The sequence below is a fragment of the Pimephales promelas genome, chromosome 2, assembly GCF_988280905.1.
Source record: "Pimephales promelas chromosome 2, fPimPro1.hap1.1, whole genome shotgun sequence".
NCBI lineage: Eukaryota > Metazoa > Chordata > Actinopteri > Cypriniformes > Leuciscidae > Pimephales > Pimephales promelas.
In genome coordinates, this window is record NC_142770.1 from 37,942,486 (window position 1) to 37,966,147 (window position 23,662).

A 23,662-nucleotide genomic window follows, 5' to 3' on the forward strand; every position below is an offset into this window, starting at 1 on the left:
AGCAAACGAGCTGTAGCCTCGCCTCACCTGCAGATTGAGTGAAAAGGGAGCAGTTTCTCCGTGAGCGGGAATTGAAAAACCGGAGTGGATCATGAGCAAAGTGATTACAGAATGCTTTGAGTGGAGAGAGGAATGTGCTTTCGCTCCACTCCAGGCTTTATCACATCCCCCCTCAGCAGGGTGAATACGCATCGTCTTTCCTTAATTTAAGACCTATTCAAACTAAAATTAAGTCATTTATCACACTGTTTGCGAAATGAACGCCTATTTACGACCTTAAAATTATGAAAAGTTAATTTAAGACATAAGGACAGACGGGAACCCTGCAATTAACGGAAATCCGTCGTAGCGGCGGAGAACTTTAATCCCTGTAGATATCACAATGAAACTTCCTCAGTTGATTACTTACACAAGTATATAAAAAATTGTATTATAAGTTTTTGAAATTTGTATGTTTAATTATGCAAATTAGGCATTATCTCATTAAATATGTGCATGCATATATTTTCGGTAAATAGATCTGATAAAGCAAGGTGCAAAATTATTTTATTTTTAAAAAAAAATTTATGCACAAGATGAAAAAAAAAGTTTAATTACCTAGGAAGTCAAAATATACTGTCCATTCCCTTAAAGAGTAACTAAACACTAAACTAACTTTTTTTAGTTAATGATCTGTAAGAATGGATCTTTATCTTTACACATACCCACACTCACACCCGCTCACATACACACTTAGATCAAACACTTAAATCACTCTTGCCACTGCTGGAATTATGGATTTACAAGATTGCTTACTACTGCTCTATGTTGGTTTGTTTGTATGTATGTCTGACTGTTAAAAAAAAAAGAATAAAAAAAAGAATGGATCTTTATTAATACCAATCATCGATTCGAGTAACTTTCTTGATATTTGTGTACAAAGTATTTTATTTCTACAATATATGGTGTAAAAACGTCTTCGTGCTGCCCTCTTCAGGTTGAACGGTGGCTACTGCAGTTGAATTTTCTTATTGGATGTTCCGCACTTCGTGACGTACGTTTTTTAGGATCTATTTCGTCCCCTCTATCTCTGCTGGGGTCTGCCCACTTTTTCAGCATTTTTCAAATATTACCAGTGGGTGGATTCAGGCTCTGACCAGGGGTTTAGTTACCCTTTAAAAAATCGATTTACGCCATTTTTTTTAAATTAAAATGTCACATAAATCAGGCCACTAATGATTTATTAACAAATCCCTCTCAAAATATCTTCAGAATACATAAGTGTATAACTGAAAAGTTTGGTGTACATAGGTGCTACATAGGCTGAGATACTGGAGAATGACAAAAAAAATCATTTTGAGAAAAAGGCATTTAAAGATTTAAGTAGGGAATTTCTTTTGGGAAAAAAAACTTGGTGGAGGGGTTTAAGTACCCGAACGAGGAGCTATGTTGTCCTACAGGTCGGGGATAGGTCTCTCACTGTCGTGTGTGCCTATCAGTGATGCGCGGGTTGATCCGAAATGAGCGGGTGCCTCCGGTAAAACGGAGATATTACTTATTGGTCCAAAAAACTACACACAAAACCTCTTACAATACACCTTTAATATAGACGGATGTCCTGTTACTTTATCCACTACAGTAAAAGACCTGGGTAAAAGACCTTAAAAAAATAGTCTCGATAAGTCGAGAAGTTCATACAGTTCAGATCACTCAGCACGACGTTCGTGGTTTGACTTATCGAGAATATTTCCTAAGATGGCTCCTGTCTGTATACGCGAAGTGAACTGTCTGTATAAAGTATCTTCTTATTATACGGTCTGTACACTTATAAAGTTCTCAATGCTTCGTTTTGCAAGTATGGACCCTCATTATGTTACTGCGTTAGTGTGGGGCTATTTTGAGCCTTGTTAGTGGTATAAACTAGCGATTTCTTTTTACTTAGTCAATGCCCCCATTACTAGCATTATACGCTAAACAGTTTTTAGAGATAAAACTCTTTATTCGATTATCATGAAAACAAATCTCAGAGAACGGTTGACTAGGTACCGATGTTTTATTAGACCAAAGGTTCATTGTTCGCCGGAGTTCTCCTTTAAGACCCTTATTCAGCGTCTGGAATCGTTTAAAGCCCTTTGAACAGTTTGCACTGAAAGTGTCTTTTGGACCTTGAACCGTTTGGTTCCCATTGAAGTCCATTATATGGAGAAAAATCCTGAAATGTTTTCAACAAAAACCTTAATTTTCGACTGAAGAAAGAAAGACATGGACATCTTGGATGACATGGGGGTGAGTACATTTTTTATTTTTTTTAAAGTGAACTACTCCTTTAAAGTCTTGTGCTGTTTTATAAAGGCACAAAGCCATATCATGGTTTCGATTTTAGTTTGTTGGCAAAATATAGCGCTAGAGACCTTTATGTTAGGGTATACATTTTACATCTCATATGTGTTGGGAAAAGGGAGAAGAGAGAGTTCAGAAAAAGACGGTTTCGAACTCGGGTCGAGAGCATCAAAAGCTTCAAGCCCTACGACCTGCGCCACCGTAGCTATTTCGCGACAAGCTTCTTTTTGCTAAAAAGACAGGCACTTAGTGCAAACATACGCTCCGTTATCTAAAAAGTAAAAAAAAAAAAAAAAAATTCTTCCCCTCGCTTGGGCCCCAAGTGTGCATGGCCAACTTGCAATAAATAAATTTGATCAGATCGGCCCTCGCGGCCTCGAAACACAACCGGCCCACAGGGGAAACTCCCGACTCTCCCGATTGCCACTCCGCCCCTGGTGCCCAGGGCCCCTTAGATGTCGTGGGCCCCTGAGACAAGAGCCCAGTTGCCCTAATGGTTAATCCAGCCCTGGTGGTCTGTGAGTGGTGTGTGCATCTGGCTCCTCCTAAACGGACATCCTTTACTGTTCTGATCGGACAATCTTTGGTGGTTGCCACCGGGTATTAATTAGCCCTAAGAGCATAATAATCCTTTATACACAACAACAATAAAATAGCACAATGACAGGATTGATATGGTATACCCACGTTGTAACAAATAAATAAAAGATCTTTTTCACAAAAGTTATCTTGCGCTTTTGCCTCCGGCATCATCCTGTCAGTCATCGCACCTCACTCTAGTCATGTGACTCCTGTGGCTCAACTTACCTCAGTATCTCCAATTTACACTTTATATTCTTCAGTCCAGTGCAGAGCAGCTTCACTCCTGAATCCTGCAGTTTATTATTGTTCATGTTCAGCTCTTTCAGATTGGTATCTGATCCAAGAACTGCAGCCAGAGATGAACAGCTTTTGTCTGTTAAGTTACAATTATTTAACCTACAATAAAGTCACAACACAGAATTAGATTAAACACATACAATACATTTTCTATATACTAATATTAATGAAATTTTCCACTTATTTTTTACATAAACAGCATATACAGCAAAGAGGCCTAGTTAAACAAACATTTACCTTTAAAAACTACAATTTCCTCAACAATAGTGTTTTTTATACAATGACAAATTTCCAAGACAAATTGAAGCATGTTTGAAAAAATATTTGTGAAAAAGTCCTCTTACCGGCTCCCGCTTCCTCGCTCTCCCCCTCCCTCTTATTTCCATCAATGCAGCCAACGTGACATGCGACAAAGCGGGAGCCGTAAGAGGACTTTTCACGAGTGAAGGTATTATTGCGCTAAGTTGAAGTGCTCTAAAGCACTTTTTTATGGTATTCCGCCATACAATATAATCATCACTTTTAAACGCTTAGAAAAACACAACGTTTTATTTTGTGTCACCAGCCTAGGTCGAGTTACACTAATCGAGTAACTGTGTTTAAATAGGGAAAACGAGGAAGTGTTTTGTCACTTCTCTTTTTGGCCCATATTTAATGCACTGGGCTAAGCTAAGTGCTAACATAGTTTTGCGGCAATACAGAGCGATAGAGTGCATGCACTGAGACGAGAGAAGTATGCATCAGCTCGTCTTAATTAAGGGAATAACATAGTTTAATATGAAAACCCGGTGGAGTATCCCTTTAAGCGCTGTGTTTCGGTTCATTTATGACTCACAAGACGAGCTTCAGTTCACTCGCTGACGCTTTTCCATGTCGTTATTATCTATTGTCTGCTATATTTATTTCTTATTTATTAAATCCAGGCAATTGGTTGATGAAACATTGATTAAAATTAACATACAATTAATACAAAACGAAATTCAACTTAATGAAAGGCTTTGTGCTTTATGTTTAATGTTTTAAAGCAGTCTTTCAGTGCCGCTTTCAGAGTGCTCAAGTCCGTAATGGGGAACTGTCACATAACATCGTTTTTCCCTCATAAATGCGTACATAAAAAATAATACAAAATTAAAGTCCCCGTGAACCGGAAGTTGCAAACGATTTTTCTCCAGTGCTGTGACGTATTTCCAAGTGAAACGGAATATTGAACAGAGGGCAGGGTTTTACTCTAGCGCTCCTCCTCTCCATCTCTCGCTCATAGCAAACTAACGGTTTGAGGGGAGTGGTTAAGCGTTTCCCCACCCAAGCTGTGAAACCTTCGTCATCAGAAAAAGAAAACGTTCCAGACCGGAAGTAACTTTTCAGATTTTGATTAAAGATTACCAAGGTAAAACATTTGTTTAATATATATTTACTTGCACGGATTAATTGTTCACCACAAGACTAGTAATATGCGCTAACAAAGTAAATAGGTTCAATTTTGATTTCACGGGGACTTTAATATTTTATGTTCTGTGGGGAGAGCCAACCTTTCTTCAACTGATGGGTATTATTACTTTTTGTACACCTAAAGGTTTTTTTTTTTTTGTGTCACGTCCGTTACAGATGTGTATTTCCCTCATATTAAATATAAAATGCATTGACTGATATTTTCCTAATGTCTGGATAAACAGATTGGTATTAAATGCCCCTTACAGTGCAATTCGGCTAGGTATACAGCTGCGCTAAAATATCAAGGTAAAAGTCATCAAAGCTTGTATAGTATAGACCCAGCTCCCAACCCAACTTTGAGAATAGATTAACGGCAATATTTTTTATCACTCGAGAAGAGTCTCACTTTAACGCAGCAAGTTAACGCCGATAACGGCCCACCATATTATATTTTGTAATGGCGTGCAGGGGCGGAGTTAGACCCCGAAGCCATTTGTTTTGAGAATAATGGCCGGCTGATCACGTTATTGGCTGGCTAGCCGGCTCAGCCAAAACCTTAATGGCTGCTGCAGCCGCCAAACTTTTCATAGCTGCAAACGGCTGAAGCTGCCACTTCATGTCTACATATGTCTATGTTATACTGATTTACTAGATCTCAATATTTTCAAGCAATGCATTACACTATATTTTTTACAAAATGCAATACAATGTAATAAAGAAATGCAATACAATTACTTATAAGAACGGTTGCACAAAACACCTAAAGTAAAGATTTAGAACTAGCCTATTTGGTAACATTAGCTATAGTGCTAAGCGGATTCAATAGTAACGTTAGTGAATTATGTCAATGCTGTGTGTAAGAACACACTTGTCAAACTTCACGGAGTAACGTTATGCATATATTTATGACATGTACAGTAATTCGCTGTTCAACTTTATAGTTAAGCTGAGACAATACGGATGAATAGGGTAAAATTTTTAACTAGCAGATACCACCATGAAACTTTCCCAGTTGATTGCTTACATTAAGATGAGAAAAAGAAAATATATCACAAGTTTTCTTTAATTTTATGTTTAAATATGTAAATTAGGAAGTTTATAATTTAATATGTGCCAATTTGCATATATTTTTAAAACACGAAATCTGAGTATTGGATAAAACCAGGTTAAAATGTTTTTTTTCATTGTGTTCACATATTAGATGGGGAAAAAATTACAGAGGGATTTATGGATATCTACTTTTGTTATCCTGTAAATCAGAATATAATGATTTTCGCCATGTTTTTTTTTTTTTGGAATAAAATGTTATACATATCAGGCTACAAATAATATATTTACTAATCCCTCTGTAAATGTCTTCATAAAATTACTAGATCTACTGAAGTGGAGATTTCTACAGACGCAAACAGACGAAGTGTAGTAAAATAAATACCTAAATGTATATTTCGGATTTTTTTTTTTACTACAATTCTGAAATGACCCGAAGATAAAAACCCTAAAATCTCAAAATTGACCAGTAAAAAAAAAAGAAAAACTATGTTTTTGCCTGCCGTCACCGTGTCTCGCCTTATAGTGTTATCAGTATTATTTTGGACAAAGTTTTGCACACTTCAGTGTACACTTAAGCATGCGTCGTGAATTAGAAATGTGGAAACGGGGTTGTTACTGCGGTAATATCACGTTCAGTGCTATAAATCTCTCCGTTCCAGAATATTTAATTCATAACATCAATCTTTGATTCAGGTGTTTGTGCATCCGGAAAGTATGTGAGAAGTGCGATCTAAATTACCTTTTGTGCTTCGTTTCGCCATTTCACCTAAAAAAAAACATAGCTTCTGTATGGAAAATGAGCAATTTTAATTGGTCGTCTGCGTATCGTAGCAACGAGCACAACTGCTGTTGTGAATCCAGTGGGAAAATAGATCTCGTGTATTGTATTGTTTATATATTTCGTATGTATATTTGATAGAAATATTATTTGATGCAAATAATTTTAGCCGGCTCAGCCAAACTTTATCAGCTGGCGGCTCAATTTGGCTTACGAGATTATTGGCTGGCGGCGGCTGATATTCTAAACGGCGCAAATGGCGGCGCCTGGCGGCGGCTTCGGGGTCTAGGCGGAGTGGCAATCGGGAGAGTCCTAGAGTTTCGAGGCCGCGAGAGCCGGTCTGATAATAGTGATACATTGTAAGTTCTTAGCAACAGCATCCAGGGGACTGGTGTACGGCCGCTGCCCGCAAGTCAAACTGTGCAGCCTCTCTGCTCAACCCCTAAATGAATCCATCGATCCGCATATTATGTTTGAGTTCTTAAATGGTCTAGTGCTAGATCTTTTGCCAAGCGTGTCAGAAGTTGCAGGTTATAATCTGCACTCATATAGTTTTTTCATCTCTCTCATCAAAACCGAATATGTTCATCAGTGGTTACAGTCTATATCAAGCAGGGACACATTTGTGTGCATTTTATTTTGTGATTTCATCGGCGATACGGCGATAGATTGAAGAGTGCGTCCGAGTGAAGACTGTGCGCACCACAAGAGTATGAACTACCAGGTTGACTGGTGGTTAAGTTCTTCATTTAGCATGATTGTTTCATCTGACTAGAGCACTTTAAAGTTAAATAAAAAAGCTGTTTAATTAAGTTTTATTTTAAACTTAAATTAAATGTATTTGAAAGCAGGCCAAAGCTTGGCATTTTGCACTTTTTAGTTGCAAAAGTTTTTATTTTTGTAAGAAGATATAATGTAATAGCAAAAGGTACAGCAGCATTTGTCCAAATTTCAATCTTAACCGTTCTTTTTCATCAGAAACGATCTTAAAACAGGGCTTTAAATGTAAAATACCGAACTAACCCTTTAAACTACAGAATTACTCAAAGAAATAAGCATTTAAATATATAATTAATGGGAGAAACTGAGGGACAACTAGTATATGATGTGGTGAGATATAGGTATTTTATTTTAGTAGCCTGTTTTATAAAAATCTCAATGTTTTATCTATAACCTTTCAAAATTTCATATTACGTTTTGGAAATATAAATAACATCTATTCTGTACCAAATTACATTGATGGGGAATAACTATTGAGATACATGCATTTTTCAGATGAGAGCTAAACATGACAAAATATATAAAGACTTACAGAGCTCTTCTGGAGGCTTTAATGACTGCCGATAATCTGATGAGACACTCGTCTGATTTCTTGAATTTCTGAAGCTCAAACTCCTCCAGCTCTTCCTCTGATGTCAACAACACAAAGACTAAAGCAGACCACTGGGCAGGTGAAAGGTCACCAGATGAGAGACTTCCTTTGCTAAGGTGGGTCTGAATCTCGTTCACCAGAGTTTGGTCGTTCAGTTCATTCAGACAGTAGAACAGATTGATGGATCTCTCTGCAGGAAGATTAGCTTCTAATTTCTGCTTGATGTACTGAACTATTTCCGTGTTGCTCAGGTCAGTGTCGTCTCTCTTTGTTAACCGACCTCGTAAGAGTCGTCGAACTATACTCTTGTTGCTCTGGTCAGTGCCGTCTCGCTGTGTCAACAGACCTCGTAAGAGTCGTCGATTGGACTGGAGTGACAGACCGAGGAGGAAGCGAAGGAAAAGGTCCAGGTGTCCATTGTCACTCTCCAGCGCCTTGTCCACTGCAGTCTTGAGAAAATTAATCATGGTTTCATTTCTGTTTTTCTGTTCTGTAAACTCATGATCAAACAGACTTGTCTTGTTGATGTCTAGAAACAGATGTGCATAAAGGGCTGCAATAAACTCTTGAATGCTCAAGTGAACAAAGCAGTACATGGTACCAAGAACGATCCCTGTTTCCTCCTTAAAGATCTGGGTACACATGCCTGAGTACACTGATGCCTTATAGACGTCAAGACCACAGGCTTCCAGGTCTGTGTCATAGAAGATCAGGTTGTTTCTTTTCAGATGATGAAATGCCAGTTTCCCCAGTGAAAGGATGGCGTCTTTATCCCAGGAAACATCTGGTGTGTATTCTCCATCATATTTCAGGCGGCTCTGCTGGATCTGAAAGCGGAGAAAGTGTGTGTACATTTGTGTCAGAGTCTTGGGAGTGTCTTCAGTGTTTGATTCCTGCAGTGTTTTAGAGATCTCATCAGCCTGAGTGTTTCTCACATCATTATTTCTCTTCTCCTCCAGAAAGTTCTGGAGAACAGTGGCTGAAATCCAGCAGAAGACTGGGATGTGGCACATGATAAAGAGACTCTTTGATTGTTTAACATGATTTATGATTGTGTTGGCTTGATTCTCATCCTTGAATCTTTTTTTAAAGTACTCTTGCTTTTGTGCATCGCTGAATCCTCGTATCTCTGTCAGCCGGTCGATACAGTCAGGAGGAATCTTACTGGCAGCTGCTGGTCTGCTGGTGATCCAGACGAGAGCAGAAGGAAGCAGATTTCCCTTCATGAGGTTCGTTAGGAGAACATCCAGAGAGGCTGGTGACGATACATCACGCCACGTCTCATTACAATCAAACTTCAGAGGAAGGCGACATTCGTCCAGTCCATCAAGGATGAACAGCACTTTGAACTGATTCCTTCTTGTAAGGTTCAGTCCTTTTGTCTCTGGGAAAAACTGAGTTATAAGGTCCATCAAACTTAGTTTTTCTTTCTCCTTTAAGTTCATCTCTCTGAATGGAAGAGGAAATATGAAGCTGATATCTTGATTTTCTTTTCCTTCAGCCCAGTCCAGAACAAACTTTTGCACAGAGACTGATTTCCCGATGCCAGCGACTCCTTTTGTCAGTACAGTTCGGATCTCCTCGTCTTGTTCAGGCGCTTCAAACAAATGTGTGCATTCAACCTGTATCTCTTGTGCTTCATGACGTCTGGAAGCAACTTCAATCTGCCTCACCTCATGTTCAGTATTGACCTGTTCACTGCCACCCTGAGTGATGTAGAGATCTGTGTAGATGTTATTCAGGAGTGTGGAGTCACCTTGCTTCGCCATTCCTTCAAACACACATTGATACTTCTTCTTTAGGCCACATTTCAGCTGATGAATGAAGAACAGCTCATCTAAACACAGGAACAGAAAATAGATAGTTTTAGTCTTCATTTTCTCTCCTACATTTATAAGAGACAATCAGACAGATGATCACGAGTCTCTTGCCTTCTAGAGCATCAGCAGCTTCATCTTGCTTCATCTCTCTCAGGTAATGTAGTGTGAGATCAAGAGCTGCTGATTTGATACTGGATCTGTTCTCATTAAAGTCCTTCACAAAGTGTTGTGTGTTCTCATGTTGTAATATTTTCTTTAACTTCTCCAGTTCATTCTTCAGAAATGTGATTATTTTCCTCTCAAGATCCTACAAACAAAAGTAAAAGAAAAGGCAGAATACACAATTTAAGCCAAATTGTACATCTACATTTGGCATAAACAATTTATTCAATAATTGTGACCTGATCCAGCAAAATGAGTCACAGTGACCCAAATTTAAAAATTGAGATTTTGGTATTAAAGGGTTAGTTCACCCAAAAATGAAAATTAAGTCATTAATTACCCTCCCCCATGCTGTACCAACCCCGTAAGACAGGGGTGTCAAACTCAAATACACAGTGGGCCGAGATCAAAAAATTGCTATAAGTCAAGGGCCAGACAGGTTAAACATTTATTGAAAACTTATTGAAACAACATATTATTATTATGAACCTGAAAACAACAAGGTCTATATATATTATTGCCTATAAAAAAAACATTAATTAGGAAATAAAAGAAATAAAATTAATAAATAAAATCAGTTTCACTAATTTATTATGGTTATTTACAAAAGTTATTTACTTATAGCAAGAGAAAGAAATGCAAAAATGAAAGTCCACCTTTTCAAAGTTCACCTTCCTTCAAATTTGGCTGATTATTTCTGCTGAAAAATGGTCGAGTTTTGGTCTGTACTAATCTGTCACATCGGGGAAAATACCTTTTGAATTATAGACTACCAAACGTTAAAGAGAAGAGTGCAAAAAAACTGATGAAAGAAGGCGTTTGTGGTTGACAGAGGCACAGCATCAGCAATACGGCACAGACATTGACACTGATGGAGGGGTTTGCATTTGCAATAGTGATGTTTTCTTATTTAATTTTTACAACATGGATATGTGTAGCCACCGCCGCGCTGGACTATATTGCTGTGGTAGGGGGGCGTGGTTTTCGCGGCGTCTGTAGTGAGAGACGAGTCAATGAGCTGGGCGGAGAGTAAGTCGGTCAAGTGCAAATGATGAACAGCTGTGTCTATTTGCAGTGATTGGAGCGGGGAGACCGTAAAAGCCGCAGACTGGGAGAGAGGAGTGAGAGACCGGGGAGCTTGTGTGAAGCTTGTGTGAAGCTTGTGTGAAGCTTGTGTGAAGCTTGTGTGAAGCTTGTGTGAAGCTGTGATCAGCGGGACGAGTCTGTGTCTGGGACAACCTGAATAAGCTGTGTACAGCGGGAAAGAGTTTATGATTTAATGTTTGTTTGATTTCTGAGTTTTGTTGTGAAGAGCGCTGAGGCGCCGTGGAAAGAGATATCAGAATAAAAAGACACAAGCTCCTCTATTCGCCGACCCTGTCTCCTTCTTCACCCTCAACTGAACCGTATTACAATTGCGTATTGAGCTGCAGAACTGTAGGAGGCTGTTATGCAACGTTACGTTTTCGCGCTCTTGTCAGCGCCGGTTTCAATACATGTTTCATAAATAATATTTTTCTGCTCGTCCGACACTTTGCAACAACACAGCATTGTTTCGACAGCGACTTGCAGCATGTCTCCTCTAAAACTGATGTTTACATTTTATGTGGCGTGAAAGTCGCATGCCATCCGAAATCCGATTGTTCAGACTGAGGCATATGTCCTGGTATTTGAATAGGATTTCAAACCACATATGGATGTAGCTTGAAACGGATTTCATGTGCTTTTTGGACTGACAATCTGAGCGTAGCTTATGTCGGAATAAGAAATAGAAGGAAGAATTGCAGTACGGGCTAGAGAAGCTAGCTCATTCGGACCATTACCACATATTAACTTTAGTTTGTCAAAATATTACGCTCTCTCCTGCTTGGTAAGTCCTTCTCTATATGATTTCGCACCTTGTGGCACCTACCAAGGTTTTTTTCTGTGTTTTTTAGTGTAACAATATGTTCCGTAGTACATACATAGTGCAGTAAATGCTGTTGTTTACATCCGAGTGCCTCCATAATGGCCACTCATCCGGGTTACCGCCCAGAATGTGACGCTTTCGCGGTCATGTTTCCATGGTGACGCGTCATTGCTTGTCACGTGACACAGCGCTCCCACGTAATTTGAACCGATATACCGGCGGGCCAGCTCTAAAAATAAATACATTTTGTCATGCGGGCCAAAGATAATTCATTTGCGGGCCGGTTGTGGCCCGCGGGCCTTGAGTTTGACACATATGTCGTAAGACCTTCGTTCATCTTCGGAACACAAATTAAGATATTTTTGATTAAATTTGAGAGCTGCATCACTACTGTAAGACTGGAAAAACTGGTTAAAGAGAAAATATCTGACCAGTGGCCTCTAAAGACAAAAGGCATTGCTTGCAAATTAACATTTGACACCCTACCCCCTATTCTCTGAACCTCTTATCTGCATATTCTCTCTTTCACTCTCTCAGTCAATGATACTGAAAGCTCACACAAGAATATGGCTTTAATGTGAATCTGATAATCTTTAAGGATTGTTTAGAATCATTTTGAAAGTCTCAGGGTGACTGGTAAAAATGTCTCATTTCCAAAGAAGTAAAAGAAAAGGTAATAAGGTTTTTAAGAATATATAAATATCTTGCACACAAAAGGGTGTGTCTTTGAGTTAATCACTTTCTACCTTTTGTCTGAATGCAAACTCTCCTTCCCCCAGTAAGCCTGGTGGGGGGATTCAATCCATTGTATCCTGGTGATTTACATATCAGGTGAGGTCTGATTATAAAGGGAGATGTAACAAGGGTTCAGGGCTGCTTTTTCTGTATTCAGATCAGCCCATGATGTTGTCTCTCTTCGAGGCTCAGCTCATGTAATATGTTGGGTAAAGTTCCTTGTTCTTTGAAACATTTAATGGTTTGCTCTGATTATCTTGTGGAATTGTAATAATACATTTACCTGACATAATAAATTGTTATACTTGACTATTCTAACAGACTTTGACTTTATTTTCATTAGAGTTAAAAGGAATAGTCGAACATTAACATATTAAATGATGCACAGATATCATTGATAAACCTTTTCATTTTATGGAGTCAGATGAAACGAGTTAATACATAAGATTAATTGTATTGCATTTAATTAAAATTCACTTTGCTTGGAAAAGACGGAACGCGCTTGAAACCTTCACCACGAATCGAACTCCGCAATTTGGATCGATTTCGTGGCCCTTTTTACACTACCACATAGGCTGCCTAAGGGACTGGCTCTTGATGGCCCAGAAAGTCAATGAAGAAAATGTTTAAATATTCCATGTGACTACAGTAGCTCAACTATAAGTTTATCAAGCGACGAGAATACTTTTTGTGCGAAAAAGCAAACAAAAATAACGAGTTTATTCGACTATTCCTTTTCTTCCTTGTTGGCCTGAAATGAGACTTCCTTAGATTTCCACGACGCATGCGCGAGAACTGAACTGAAGTAGTTGAAAGAGATCGCAATTCTCGCGCATGCGTCGTGGAAATCTAAGGAAGTCTCATTTCAGGCCAACAAGGAAGAAAAGGAGTAGTCGAATAAAGTCGTTATTTTTGTTTGCTTTTTCGCACAAAAAGTATTCTCGTCGCTTGATAAACTTATAGTTGAGCTACTGTAGTCACATGGGATATTTAAACATTTTCTTCATTGACTTTCTGGGCCGTCAAGAGCCAGTCCCTTAGGCAGTCTATGTGGTAGTGAGACAGCTCTCAAATTTAATCAAAAATATCTTCATTTGTGTTCCGAAGATGAACAAAGGTCTTACGGGGTTGGTACAGCATGGGGGTGAGTAATTAATGACTTAATTTTCATTTTTGGGTGAACTAACCCTTTAATGGAAAGAGGACACCATAAGCTTTCAAATGAAATCTTAGTCAAAGTCATACCTTGAATGGTTGTAAAGATATACACATTTGAATTCTGGTCGTCTGGCCTTTTTTTCCAATTGAAAACCTGAGAAAATCGCTTTTAAAGTTTTTTTGCCCGTTTTTTTTGTTTATCTTTCAAAATCCATTGCATTTTAAAAGATAAACTATTTATTTTATATGTAACCCTGGGATTTCCCCTCACAGTTAAACAAAAGTATTTAGGACCTTAATGATAATGTTTCGGGTACTGAATTACATAGTTCTTTACAATGTCTTTATGGGTATCTACCCCTTTAAGAGCATCATTTAGCCTGATAGTTTGGTTGTAATTTACATGTGAAAAACGTGGATTTTACCAACAAGTTAGTGTTTGTCCGTTATTCATTGGTGAATTATTGAATAAGCCCACCTTATATTTACGTAATGTGAAGTTTGATTGGTTCTTGGGAAGGGGGAGGGAAAAGGAGATAGAGGAAGAGTCGAGGCGAAGGAGGAAGGTGTGTGTCGAAGCGCGCCGATGTATGTGTGAGAGAATCACGATTAATCCGAATAGGATTGATTGATTTTATTTCTTTGAGCCACGAAAAGTATTGAAACTATCAGAAAAGTAGTGATTTAGCAGCATTTATTTTGTTTTGTAAGGTTTGCGGGCTGTAAACTGAACGCTGAGTTGATTTTCTGTTTAGCATTACACTTGTGTGAGTTCCAGACGAGTTAGTGCTTACCACAAACGAAATAGTGACTGAGTAGCTAAATAGTAAAGTGGACTTTAAATACCAGCGTGAATAGCCGTGATAAGGAGAAGCTGCACGATCCAGGTAGCGCCCTGAATCACCGAGAGGTTCAGGGTTCCCCTGGCAACGGGGGATTACGATGATCGCCAGGACGCGCATATCAGTGAGAACTGAGTAATTAAAGTTTCCTAACGAGGGAGGACTTTCCACTACAGAGTTGAGGTATCACCTTTAATATTTATTTGGCTCTTCGGAGTGAAGCGGCCAATTATCCTTTTGTTTGCGGCCACAACGCACTCGAGCAACGGTTACAGGCCTGCAACGAGGGGTGAGCGTGATTGTGTGTGTGTGTGTGTGTGTGGGCCCACTAAAGTTAGTGTGATTATTTGTCAAATTATAACTGCCGTTTATTTTCCTGAGGGGTGTTTGAATTATTATTATTCATTTTCTGTTAAAGGGAAGTTTCATTTAGCCTATTTGTAAATATATGGGCATTTAAAAGTGTAAAATCATATTGAGAGACATTTGATTTATTATTGGGTAAAAAGAGTCATAAAGAGTCATAGAGTGTATAATTTTAGGATCCCAACCGACCTGTTGTGACAATTTTAAAATAGACAGTACATTGTAATTTAGGCCTACTGTTTATTTATCCTCTTTTTTGTTTCAAATCTTCCATTTTTCTATTTAATTTCATATTTTTGTTAATAAACATTTTAATCGTTTACTTGAAGTGATTTCATCAAGTCTTACTGATTGGTTTGTTTGGAAGTTAAATTGAATATTTCTTTTGGGGTTAAGTTATTCTCATAAAATGCCTGATTTTAGTTAAACTGAGGAAATAGGGAGTTGTGCTAAAGGGTGTTAAGTGAGTTCCCTTATAGTTTAGTCGAGAGACTACAAAATTCGAACCTGAGTACCCGCCCTAAGAGCTCAAGTACGTCATAATTGAGAGGGAAGAGGGTGCTACATATAGCTTAATCTGACCAAATACATTAACATATATATAAATATATATATAAATGCGATTTAACCTGGCTGAAGCTGAAATTATTTAAGTTTTTTGGAATAAATAATTAAAAAGGCACTTTTACAAAAATATTCTAAAATCAGAAAGATTGAACAGAGGAGCCAGAGAGAAATTCACTTTTCATACGGATTAGCCCAAATAAGCAGAGAGCAGTCTCTTTTCTTTCGTTTTGAATGGTTTTGTTTAAAAGTAGACATTTCAATATATATATATTTCTCAAGTCTGTGAGGCTAGGATACATTATGCGCTGACTTTCGGTTCATGAGACGAGCTTCAGTTCACCTGCTGCCGCCTCCCTGTCGTGATTAGGCCTAGCCTATCCTTTGTCTGCAATTTATTTCTTATTAAATCCTGGTAATTGGTTGATGAAACATTGATTTAAATTAAGATAAAATTATTTCCAAACGAAATTCACTTTAAAGAAAGGCTTTGTGCTTGCTTTGTTTAGGCTCTGTGAAAGTTTTAGTGCTGCTTCCAGAGAACGGTCATGTCCGTATCATTGTTTTTTCCTCATAAATGCGAACACGGAAAATAAAATAAAAGATTTTATGTTCTGGGGAGAGTAAACCCTTCTTCATCCGGTGGGTATTACTTTTGGTTTGTGCAGTGTGGTTCACATAGGCCTATTTATTAAAAGATTTAATTATCTGGGAATTATGGATCTCCTCCATAACGCTGAAATTGCCCAATGTTAAATAATTTAGTAATAATTTAACTAGTTTTGTGGTGTAGGTCTACATATTTTATAACGTTAACTTCAAATAATACTAATAGTAATTTAAAGATGTGGTAGCATTGGGTCTGGACTGGACGTGAAGGATAACTCCGGGATTTGAAGGGACGTGTCGTGATTCTGTCTTCTCACACCGCGACACAGGTTAGTGGATCTGAGTGTCGCGATCGTTACAGCCTTAACGTTACATGTATTCTTCTTGCTGATAAATATACTCACAAAGCAGGTTAGAAGCCTCCAGTGAGTTCAACACTTTGAGTTCAACGTTTCAGCGGATAGGCTACCCGGGAAATGCTCAGAACTGACTAGGGGAGTTGAGAAGAGCAATGTTTATTTCAGCGAATTTAAAGCTTTGACAACTTTAATCGTCATTTAAATACCTTTACTCAATTATCTGGACTACGAAACTTTGGGAGATTATTTTTGAATGTCTGTTCTTTGAAATTAGCAAAAAAAAAATTTTTTTGTTATTTCATTGTTTTTCCACATAATCGGCCCATATCTTAAAATAGAACGTTGCGACTTCCGACTCATTTTGCCAGAGCGGGTCACAATTATGATCCATGTATATAAAAAAATCCAGTTAAAAGAATAACATGCTAACCAAGTTGTGCCAAAATGTGTTTAAAAGGGGAAAAAAAGGTTAATTAAATTTCTTCGGTCAAGAACATATTTGTTTGTTATAAATATTAAACATTTATAAAAATGTTTTTTCCTACCTGGAAGATCCCAAGAAGATTGTCTTTGAAATTCTCGTGTTTCCTGTGAGTCTGAAGATCTGAGTCTGATGTTTCATATTGAAGCCTGTAATCACATTAGTAAAATAAAATACTAACTGATATTTTACAGAAAGAGAAATAAGCATTAGCTGTGAATACTCTGACAAATATTTGATCTAAACATATTTCAGGATTGGTATTCACTGATACAACTTTTAAAGAGTCAACGTGTGACAAAATGAGTAACACAAAATACCTTTTATTAGGTGATGGTGTTTTCTCACTGAAGTTTGGTCCTCCTTCTTTAGACCGATCACTCTTCAGAGACACAGAGCTGGACACATGTGAACCTGATCTTACACTGATGACATAAAGAACATTTGAAAAGGTTTAATATTGCAAATAGTAATTAAATGCAGTATAGCTGTGCATTTGTTCATTTATAACTACGGTTTGTAAGGCCTGCTAAATCGATCCAATGGCGGTATTTGATTAGAGGTGAAGGTTTCATCCGTGTTCGTCTCTTCCCATGGCAAAGGGATTTTTTATTAAATGCAATACAATTTATCTTATGTATTAACTCGCTTCATCTGACTCCATAAAATGAAAAGGTTTTTCAATGATATCTGTGCATCATTAAATACATGTTAATGTTTGACTATTCCTTTTTACTCTAATGAAAATAAAGTCAAAATCTGTTAGAATAATCAAATATAACAATTTATTATGTCAGCTAAATGTATGTCAATTTACCAATCAGTTCAAAGATCATCAATCCAAATAATCAAATGGTCCAGAATAAGAGGAAAAGATGTGAACCCAACATTGTATGCTACGTGAGCTGAGAGTCACAAGACCCTCAACCACACGGGCTAATCTGAGTACAGAAAAGAGCCCTGAGCTCTCCGTTGCATTTCTTTATATATCCAGACCTCCTTTAATATGTAGAACATGAGTTTACAGTGGGAAAGATACTGCGCTCAGACATGAGTGTGTGTGTGTGACCATCTCTCCCTCTGCACACATGTGAAGCATCGGCCAGATTTACTGGGTGTAGAAATTACTGGGCTGACCATTTGAAAAGGAACAGTGGAAATTAGCATTCACGAGTTTTGCATTCACCTTTTGGAAGTCGAGACCACATTCCTTTGTGTGCCAGTTATTCCTAAACTCTTAAAAACCGTATTACCTTTTCTTTTACTTATCTGGAAATAGAACACTTGTACCATTCACACTGAGACATTTCAACTAATACTAAACATATGTATTAAACTTTATGATAGTTGTTCAGATTAAACCATATACATTCTTATGTGAGTTTGGCTGATCAAACAAATGTCCCATCTCGTTCAGGCGGCAATCGCGTTTCGGAGTCGGGATAGACAGAATTGTCATTTGCATGGGCCAGCATTGCATCATGAGTAACTACAGTTTACCATTTTGCACGTCTGAAGTCTTACCAGTTTAAACATTCAGGCGATCTTGAACTGTTTGGTAGACTTGCGCGCTGTCTGAGAGATGTTTTTTTCTGCACACATTCAAGCCGCCTCACACGCTCGCGGGTAACAACAGTTATTTTCGTGGATTATATCGCGTTAACAGCCAAAAACATGCGACAATTATGTATATTTCAGTCTTGGTGACTGGTGTGTATCCTCTAAACATCTTGTTTTAAATAAGCATACATCGCACGTGACATTATGTTAGTGGCTACAGGATCTGTGCACAAGCTCTTCAGTGACAGCAGCCATGGTCTGTCATTAATCTGATTGTCAAATTCAACAAAACATGGCTTTCATTTTAAGGAATCAGGAATAATATACTATGTATTTAATTTAGTTCTCAGGACTAAAACACTACCCAGTGTTATTTTACATTTGATTACTTTATTCAGTCTCTGTAGGACTATTTCTGAAAACTGGTGTCAGACCTCAGCAAAAACTTTTCTCATTATATGTAGGCTATCTATATTCTATTTTTTCAATTCTATTCAAAGATTGAAATCAAGCTTCCTTGTGTTGTGTAAATTCTTGAGAACAGAATTACCCCATTGTAAAAATGCAATGAATGAGCATTCATTTTAGGAGATAAATGTAATAATAATAAAATAAAAAAAGAGTCTAGACTCCCCCCTCAAATTAAAGATCTGACAAACAGTTTATGACATCCTTCCAGAACTTGTGTATATCAGAACATTCCCATAGACAGTTACAGTTCCTTTATTATTTTGGCATTTTGTATATATATATATATATCAGGAATATTGCTAGACATATGATTGAGTTTTTCAGGTGTTATATAAACCTTTGTCACCATACTGTAATAATTTCATCTGCATGTTTATAATTTGTTTTTGCGCCTACTACAGTCCATTCAAATTCCCCTATTTCTTCTTGTCTTGAATGTCTTTCCTCCATGTGTTTAATTTGTCTACAGCAGACTCTTTAGATAAATAATAATTTGACAAATGGCCCTTTTCACCTGTTTTTCCAATTATTTCCTGACAGTTTGGGAATGTACATAATATCTGTAGACCCGGAAGACATAAAACTTTTAGGCTGTGAATATTTGAAAAAAAAAAGTTGAGGGAATCTGGTGTTTGTCACACAATTCTTGAATGTACACAAGTCTTTAATAGTCTAAATACCTTTAGTTTTCCATAGTTTAAATCTTCGGCCTTATATTTATTATTATTTATTGTTAGACAGTTTCTAACTGGTCTTGATGAATGTGAAGGGGTCATGTTTGCCTTCATGTTTGCTATTAATTACAACAGTTATAAATGTAAGCTATTGTATTTTGCTGAAAATCTTAAATGTGTTGATTAAATGAAAACAGGTTTACATAGTTTACTGACACCTATTGGTTATTTACTGGTTCTACTGCCTTAACAATGACACTCCCAATGGATAAGATGAGGATAATTTAATAGCATTTAATATAGCTCCGTGTACGTATGAATAATGAATATCAGAAAATAGTAGACTGATAGACTGTTTAATATACAACACATGACTTATTTTGGCATACAAACAACCAATTTGTAACCAAAGACTAGGCTATGTAAAAGCTACTTTAATTAGTAACTTTTGAAAGTTTCAGATTTCAATTCATAAATAACATAGATAGAGGGGGGCCCAAAAAATGCAGTCTGCCTAGTGTAGTCCTTTTCTTTAATCCGGCTCTGAACACACACATACCTTTTATTAGATGATGGTGTTTTCTCACTGAAGTCTGGTGGAAGATCATTAGAGCGATCACTCTTCAGAGACACAGAGCTGGACACATGTGAGCCTGATCTTACACTGATGACACAAAGAACAGAGAGAGAGAGAAAACACTTTAGTAAAGGAGGATCAACTGTGTCTGAAACACATCTGTGTCTTCATCTTATCCTCCACAGAAACACACACACACACACACACACACACACACACACACAATTTACAGTTTTATAGTTAACCATCATTTTATTTACTGGCTCACATTAGTTTAACAATTTCTTTAATATACATGAGTGAGATTAAATATGTTGAGAATTTAAAAGATACTTGACCATAATTTAAGAGAACATTTCACGTTTTTATTTATTGACAGAATAAAGAGCAGAAATGTGCGACACAGTTTTGTTATCATACTTGAATTAAATTAAGTGTATAGTTGTTTTCTAATGTCAATCAATAATTTTATGATCTTAAACTAAAGTCATTTATCTGGATTAATTTAGCGTCTAGAAGGTTATTAACAAACTGTGATATTTTCTATAAAGCAAACAGGGCTTTATAGACAATGTCATTGTTAATTTAAGAAGTTTAAAATTGAAGTTGGTCAAAGCATTTGCAAATATAGAGCAATGTTTAAAGTTGTGTTATTGACAGGGAAACACAAAGTCCAGTGGAGTTTAAAGTGAGAGTGTGAAAACAGACGCAGTCTCACCTGTGTTTCTCTGAGAGACTCATCTGAGAGAGAGAGTCCTTTCCTCTTTCCTCTGACATACTGCAGCTAAACTGACCCTGAAAACTGATCAGAAAACACTCAATCCTTCAGCATCACCTGCAAATCACAACATTTACACACATCAACAACATCTTATTGAAGAATAAAGACTTATCATCAACAACAGCAACAGCAAAAACAATCTATCAAATAAAGTGAGTTACAAACAAATATATTGCCATGGAAAATAACTGAATGGTTTTAATCATTTCTGATTTTTTTAATGAGTTTTACTGACTCTAAATATGAATTCATTGGGGAACAGAAATGTACACTGTGCTGGAAAACTGTGAACCCAATTTGTTATATTCTCTATTACAGTATAATATAATTTTATAATCACATTTACCCAATCTTTATTAATTGTTGAATCGTTTGTCATTTAATCATTACTTCAAGTTCACAATGATTGTTGAATCATTACTTTCAAATGATCCTAAAATAACTGATAAGTAAAAGTATTTTTTACATTAAACAACGTTATAATACAATATTTAGAATGAAATTATTATTTTATTTAAAGCTCAAAAAGCTTCCAAGGTATTAACACACTACCCATTTAAAGGGTTAGTTCACCCAAAAATGAAAATTAAGTCATTAATTACTCACCCCCATGCTGTACCAACCCCGTAAGACCTTCGTTCATCTTCGGAACACAAATAAAGATATTTTTGATTGAATCTGAGGGCTGGATCACTCTTCCATAGACTGCACAAGGGACTGGCTCTTGACGGCCCATAAAGTCATTAAAGAAAAGGTTTAAATATTCCATGTGCCTACAGCGGCTCAATTATAAGTTTATCAAGCGACGAGACTACTTTTTGTGCGAAAAAAAAACATAAATAACGACATTATTCGACTATTCTATTACTTCCTTATGGGCGCATGGGCGAGAACTGAGACGAGGACGATCTCCTTCGACTACTTTTTGTTACCGGCTGCTCCGCTTAGGAGTTTTACCGCCCCCTACCGTATAAGATGATGTGCTGATATAGCTGGAAGTGCAAAACTTTCTGTTTACAAGCAGAGGAAGATGCGCGCTGTACATACGCTTTTCAATTAGCGTATTTTCTGCACTACAAGGTGCACTTTAAAGCCTTTAATCTTCTCAAAAAACGACAGTGTTCCTTATAATCCAGAGCGCCTTATATATGGATCATCATTTTATTCGGTAGGTGCCGGTAATACTCCTAAGCGGAGCAGCCGGTAACAAGAAGTAGACGAATGAGAACGTCCTCGTCTCAGTTCTCGCGCATGTGCCCATAAGGAAGTAATAGAATAGTCGAATAAAGTCGTTATTTATGTTTTTTTCGCACAAAAAGTAGTCTCGTCGCTTGATAAACTTATAATTGAGCCGCTGTAGGCACATGGAATATTTAAACATTTTCTTTAATGACTTTCTGGGCCGTCAAGAGCCAGTCCCTTAGGCAGTCTATGTAGGACTGATCCAGCTCTCAGATTCAATTAAAAATATCTTTATTTGTGTCCTGAAGATGAACGAAGGTCTTACGGGGTTGGAACAGCATGGGGGTGAGTAATTAATGACTTAATTTTCATTTTTGGGTGAACTAACCCTTTAAGTGTAATTTTAAGTAACACTGTTTATATGTGACCCTGGACCACAAAACCAGTCACATGGGTCAATTTATACATCATATGAAAGCTGAATAAATAAGCTATAAATATGTATGGTTTGTTAGGATAGGACAATATTTGATAGAGATACGACTATTTGAAAATCTGGAATCTGAGGTTGCAAAAAAAAAAGAGAAATTGAGAAAATCTCCTTTAAAGTTGTGATTTTATGTTCGCAATTTTCCTGCATTCACTCACAAAAATGTATTATGTTTTATTTTTGCGGTAGGAAACTTATCAAAAAAATATATCAGAAAAATATCATCATGGAACATGATCTACTTAATATCCTAAGGATTTTTGGCATAAAAGAAATATCTATTTTTTTGACCAATACAATGTATTGTTGGCTATTGCCACCGTTGCGACTCGTGACTGATTTTGTGATCGAGGGTCATTTATGTGCTTTATAACAGCGCCTCACATTTTAAACGTCCACAAAAGTTCTGCAAAACACAGTAATTTCAACACATCTAACTAAATATAAAAATATGCAGAATACACATAAAAAGCTTATAATGTAAAATAACATGCCCATTTATGGATATTAAGAGTCATCTTCAAGCACAAAGGTAACATTTGAACATTTGAAGTTTAAAAGTTGTAATTTTTGTATAAACAACTTGTAAAAATTAAAATATTAACGGTAAATGCAATTATAAAATATTTGGTAAATAGTTGTATTTATAATTTATTTATGTTATATTATTCTCGTAATGTGTTTTATTAAAGTCATAATTTTATAACATTGTTTTGAACTGCTTGCTATAATTGATAATTGTAACGGTCACCAGGTGGAGTGCCCTTGAGAGTCACCAGAGGGCACTCCACACCAGATGTTCATGTTTCCCTCACAACTACATTTCCCAGAACTCACTGCCCGGACTCATCACTGATCTCATTCACCTGTACCTCATTCACTGATTGCATTCACCTGTGTCTCATCCTGTTAGTGTGTCTATATATACCTTGTGTTCACGTTCAGTGTTTGCGAAGTCTTGTTTAAGTGTTACACTGCATTTCTGAGCGTTTTCCGTGTTTGGTTTCTGGTTTTTGACTTTGGATTGTTTTTTGGATTTTGATTATTGCTGCCTGCCCTGACCTCTGCCTGTTTCCCGGATTCCCACTGTGTA

The 23,662-nt window shown here is 37.1% G+C and overlaps 1 protein-coding gene and 1 long non-coding RNA gene across 3 annotated transcripts in view; one reads left to right on the forward strand and one right to left on the reverse strand.

The window, feature by feature from the left end:
* Nucleotides 1-23,662, reverse strand: part of LOC120488626 (NACHT, LRR and PYD domains-containing protein 3) — a 65,870-nt gene that overhangs the window by 37,896 nt on the left and 4,312 nt on the right. The window contains exons 2-8 of one of the 2 annotated variants that reach the window (XM_089119021.1): nt 20,835-20,951; nt 20,099-20,203; nt 17,155-17,259; nt 16,899-16,983; nt 9,761-9,956; nt 7,770-9,666; nt 3,127-3,297 (exon numbers count right to left, since the gene is read on the reverse strand). In XM_089119021.1, coding sequence (XP_088975147.1) covers nt 3,127-3,297; nt 7,770-9,666; nt 9,761-9,956; nt 16,899-16,983; nt 17,155-17,259; nt 20,099-20,203; nt 20,835-20,893 — 2,618 coding nt within the window. In that variant the 5' untranslated portion in view covers nt 20,894-20,951. Of the gene's footprint in view, nt 1-3,126; nt 3,298-7,769; nt 9,667-9,760; nt 9,957-16,898; nt 16,984-17,154; nt 17,260-20,098; nt 20,204-20,834; nt 21,005-23,662 lie in introns of those variants that run through there. The other variant, XM_089119022.1, reaches the window with a different exon arrangement.
* The window catches only part of LOC148997338 (uncharacterized), a 54,125-nt gene continuing 32,332 nt past the window's right edge, over nt 1,870-23,662 (forward strand). Inside the window, exon 1 of the long non-coding RNA XR_016146338.1 lies at nt 1,870-1,892. This is a non-coding gene — a long non-coding RNA (uncharacterized LOC148997338). The remainder of the gene's footprint in view (nt 1,893-23,662) is intronic.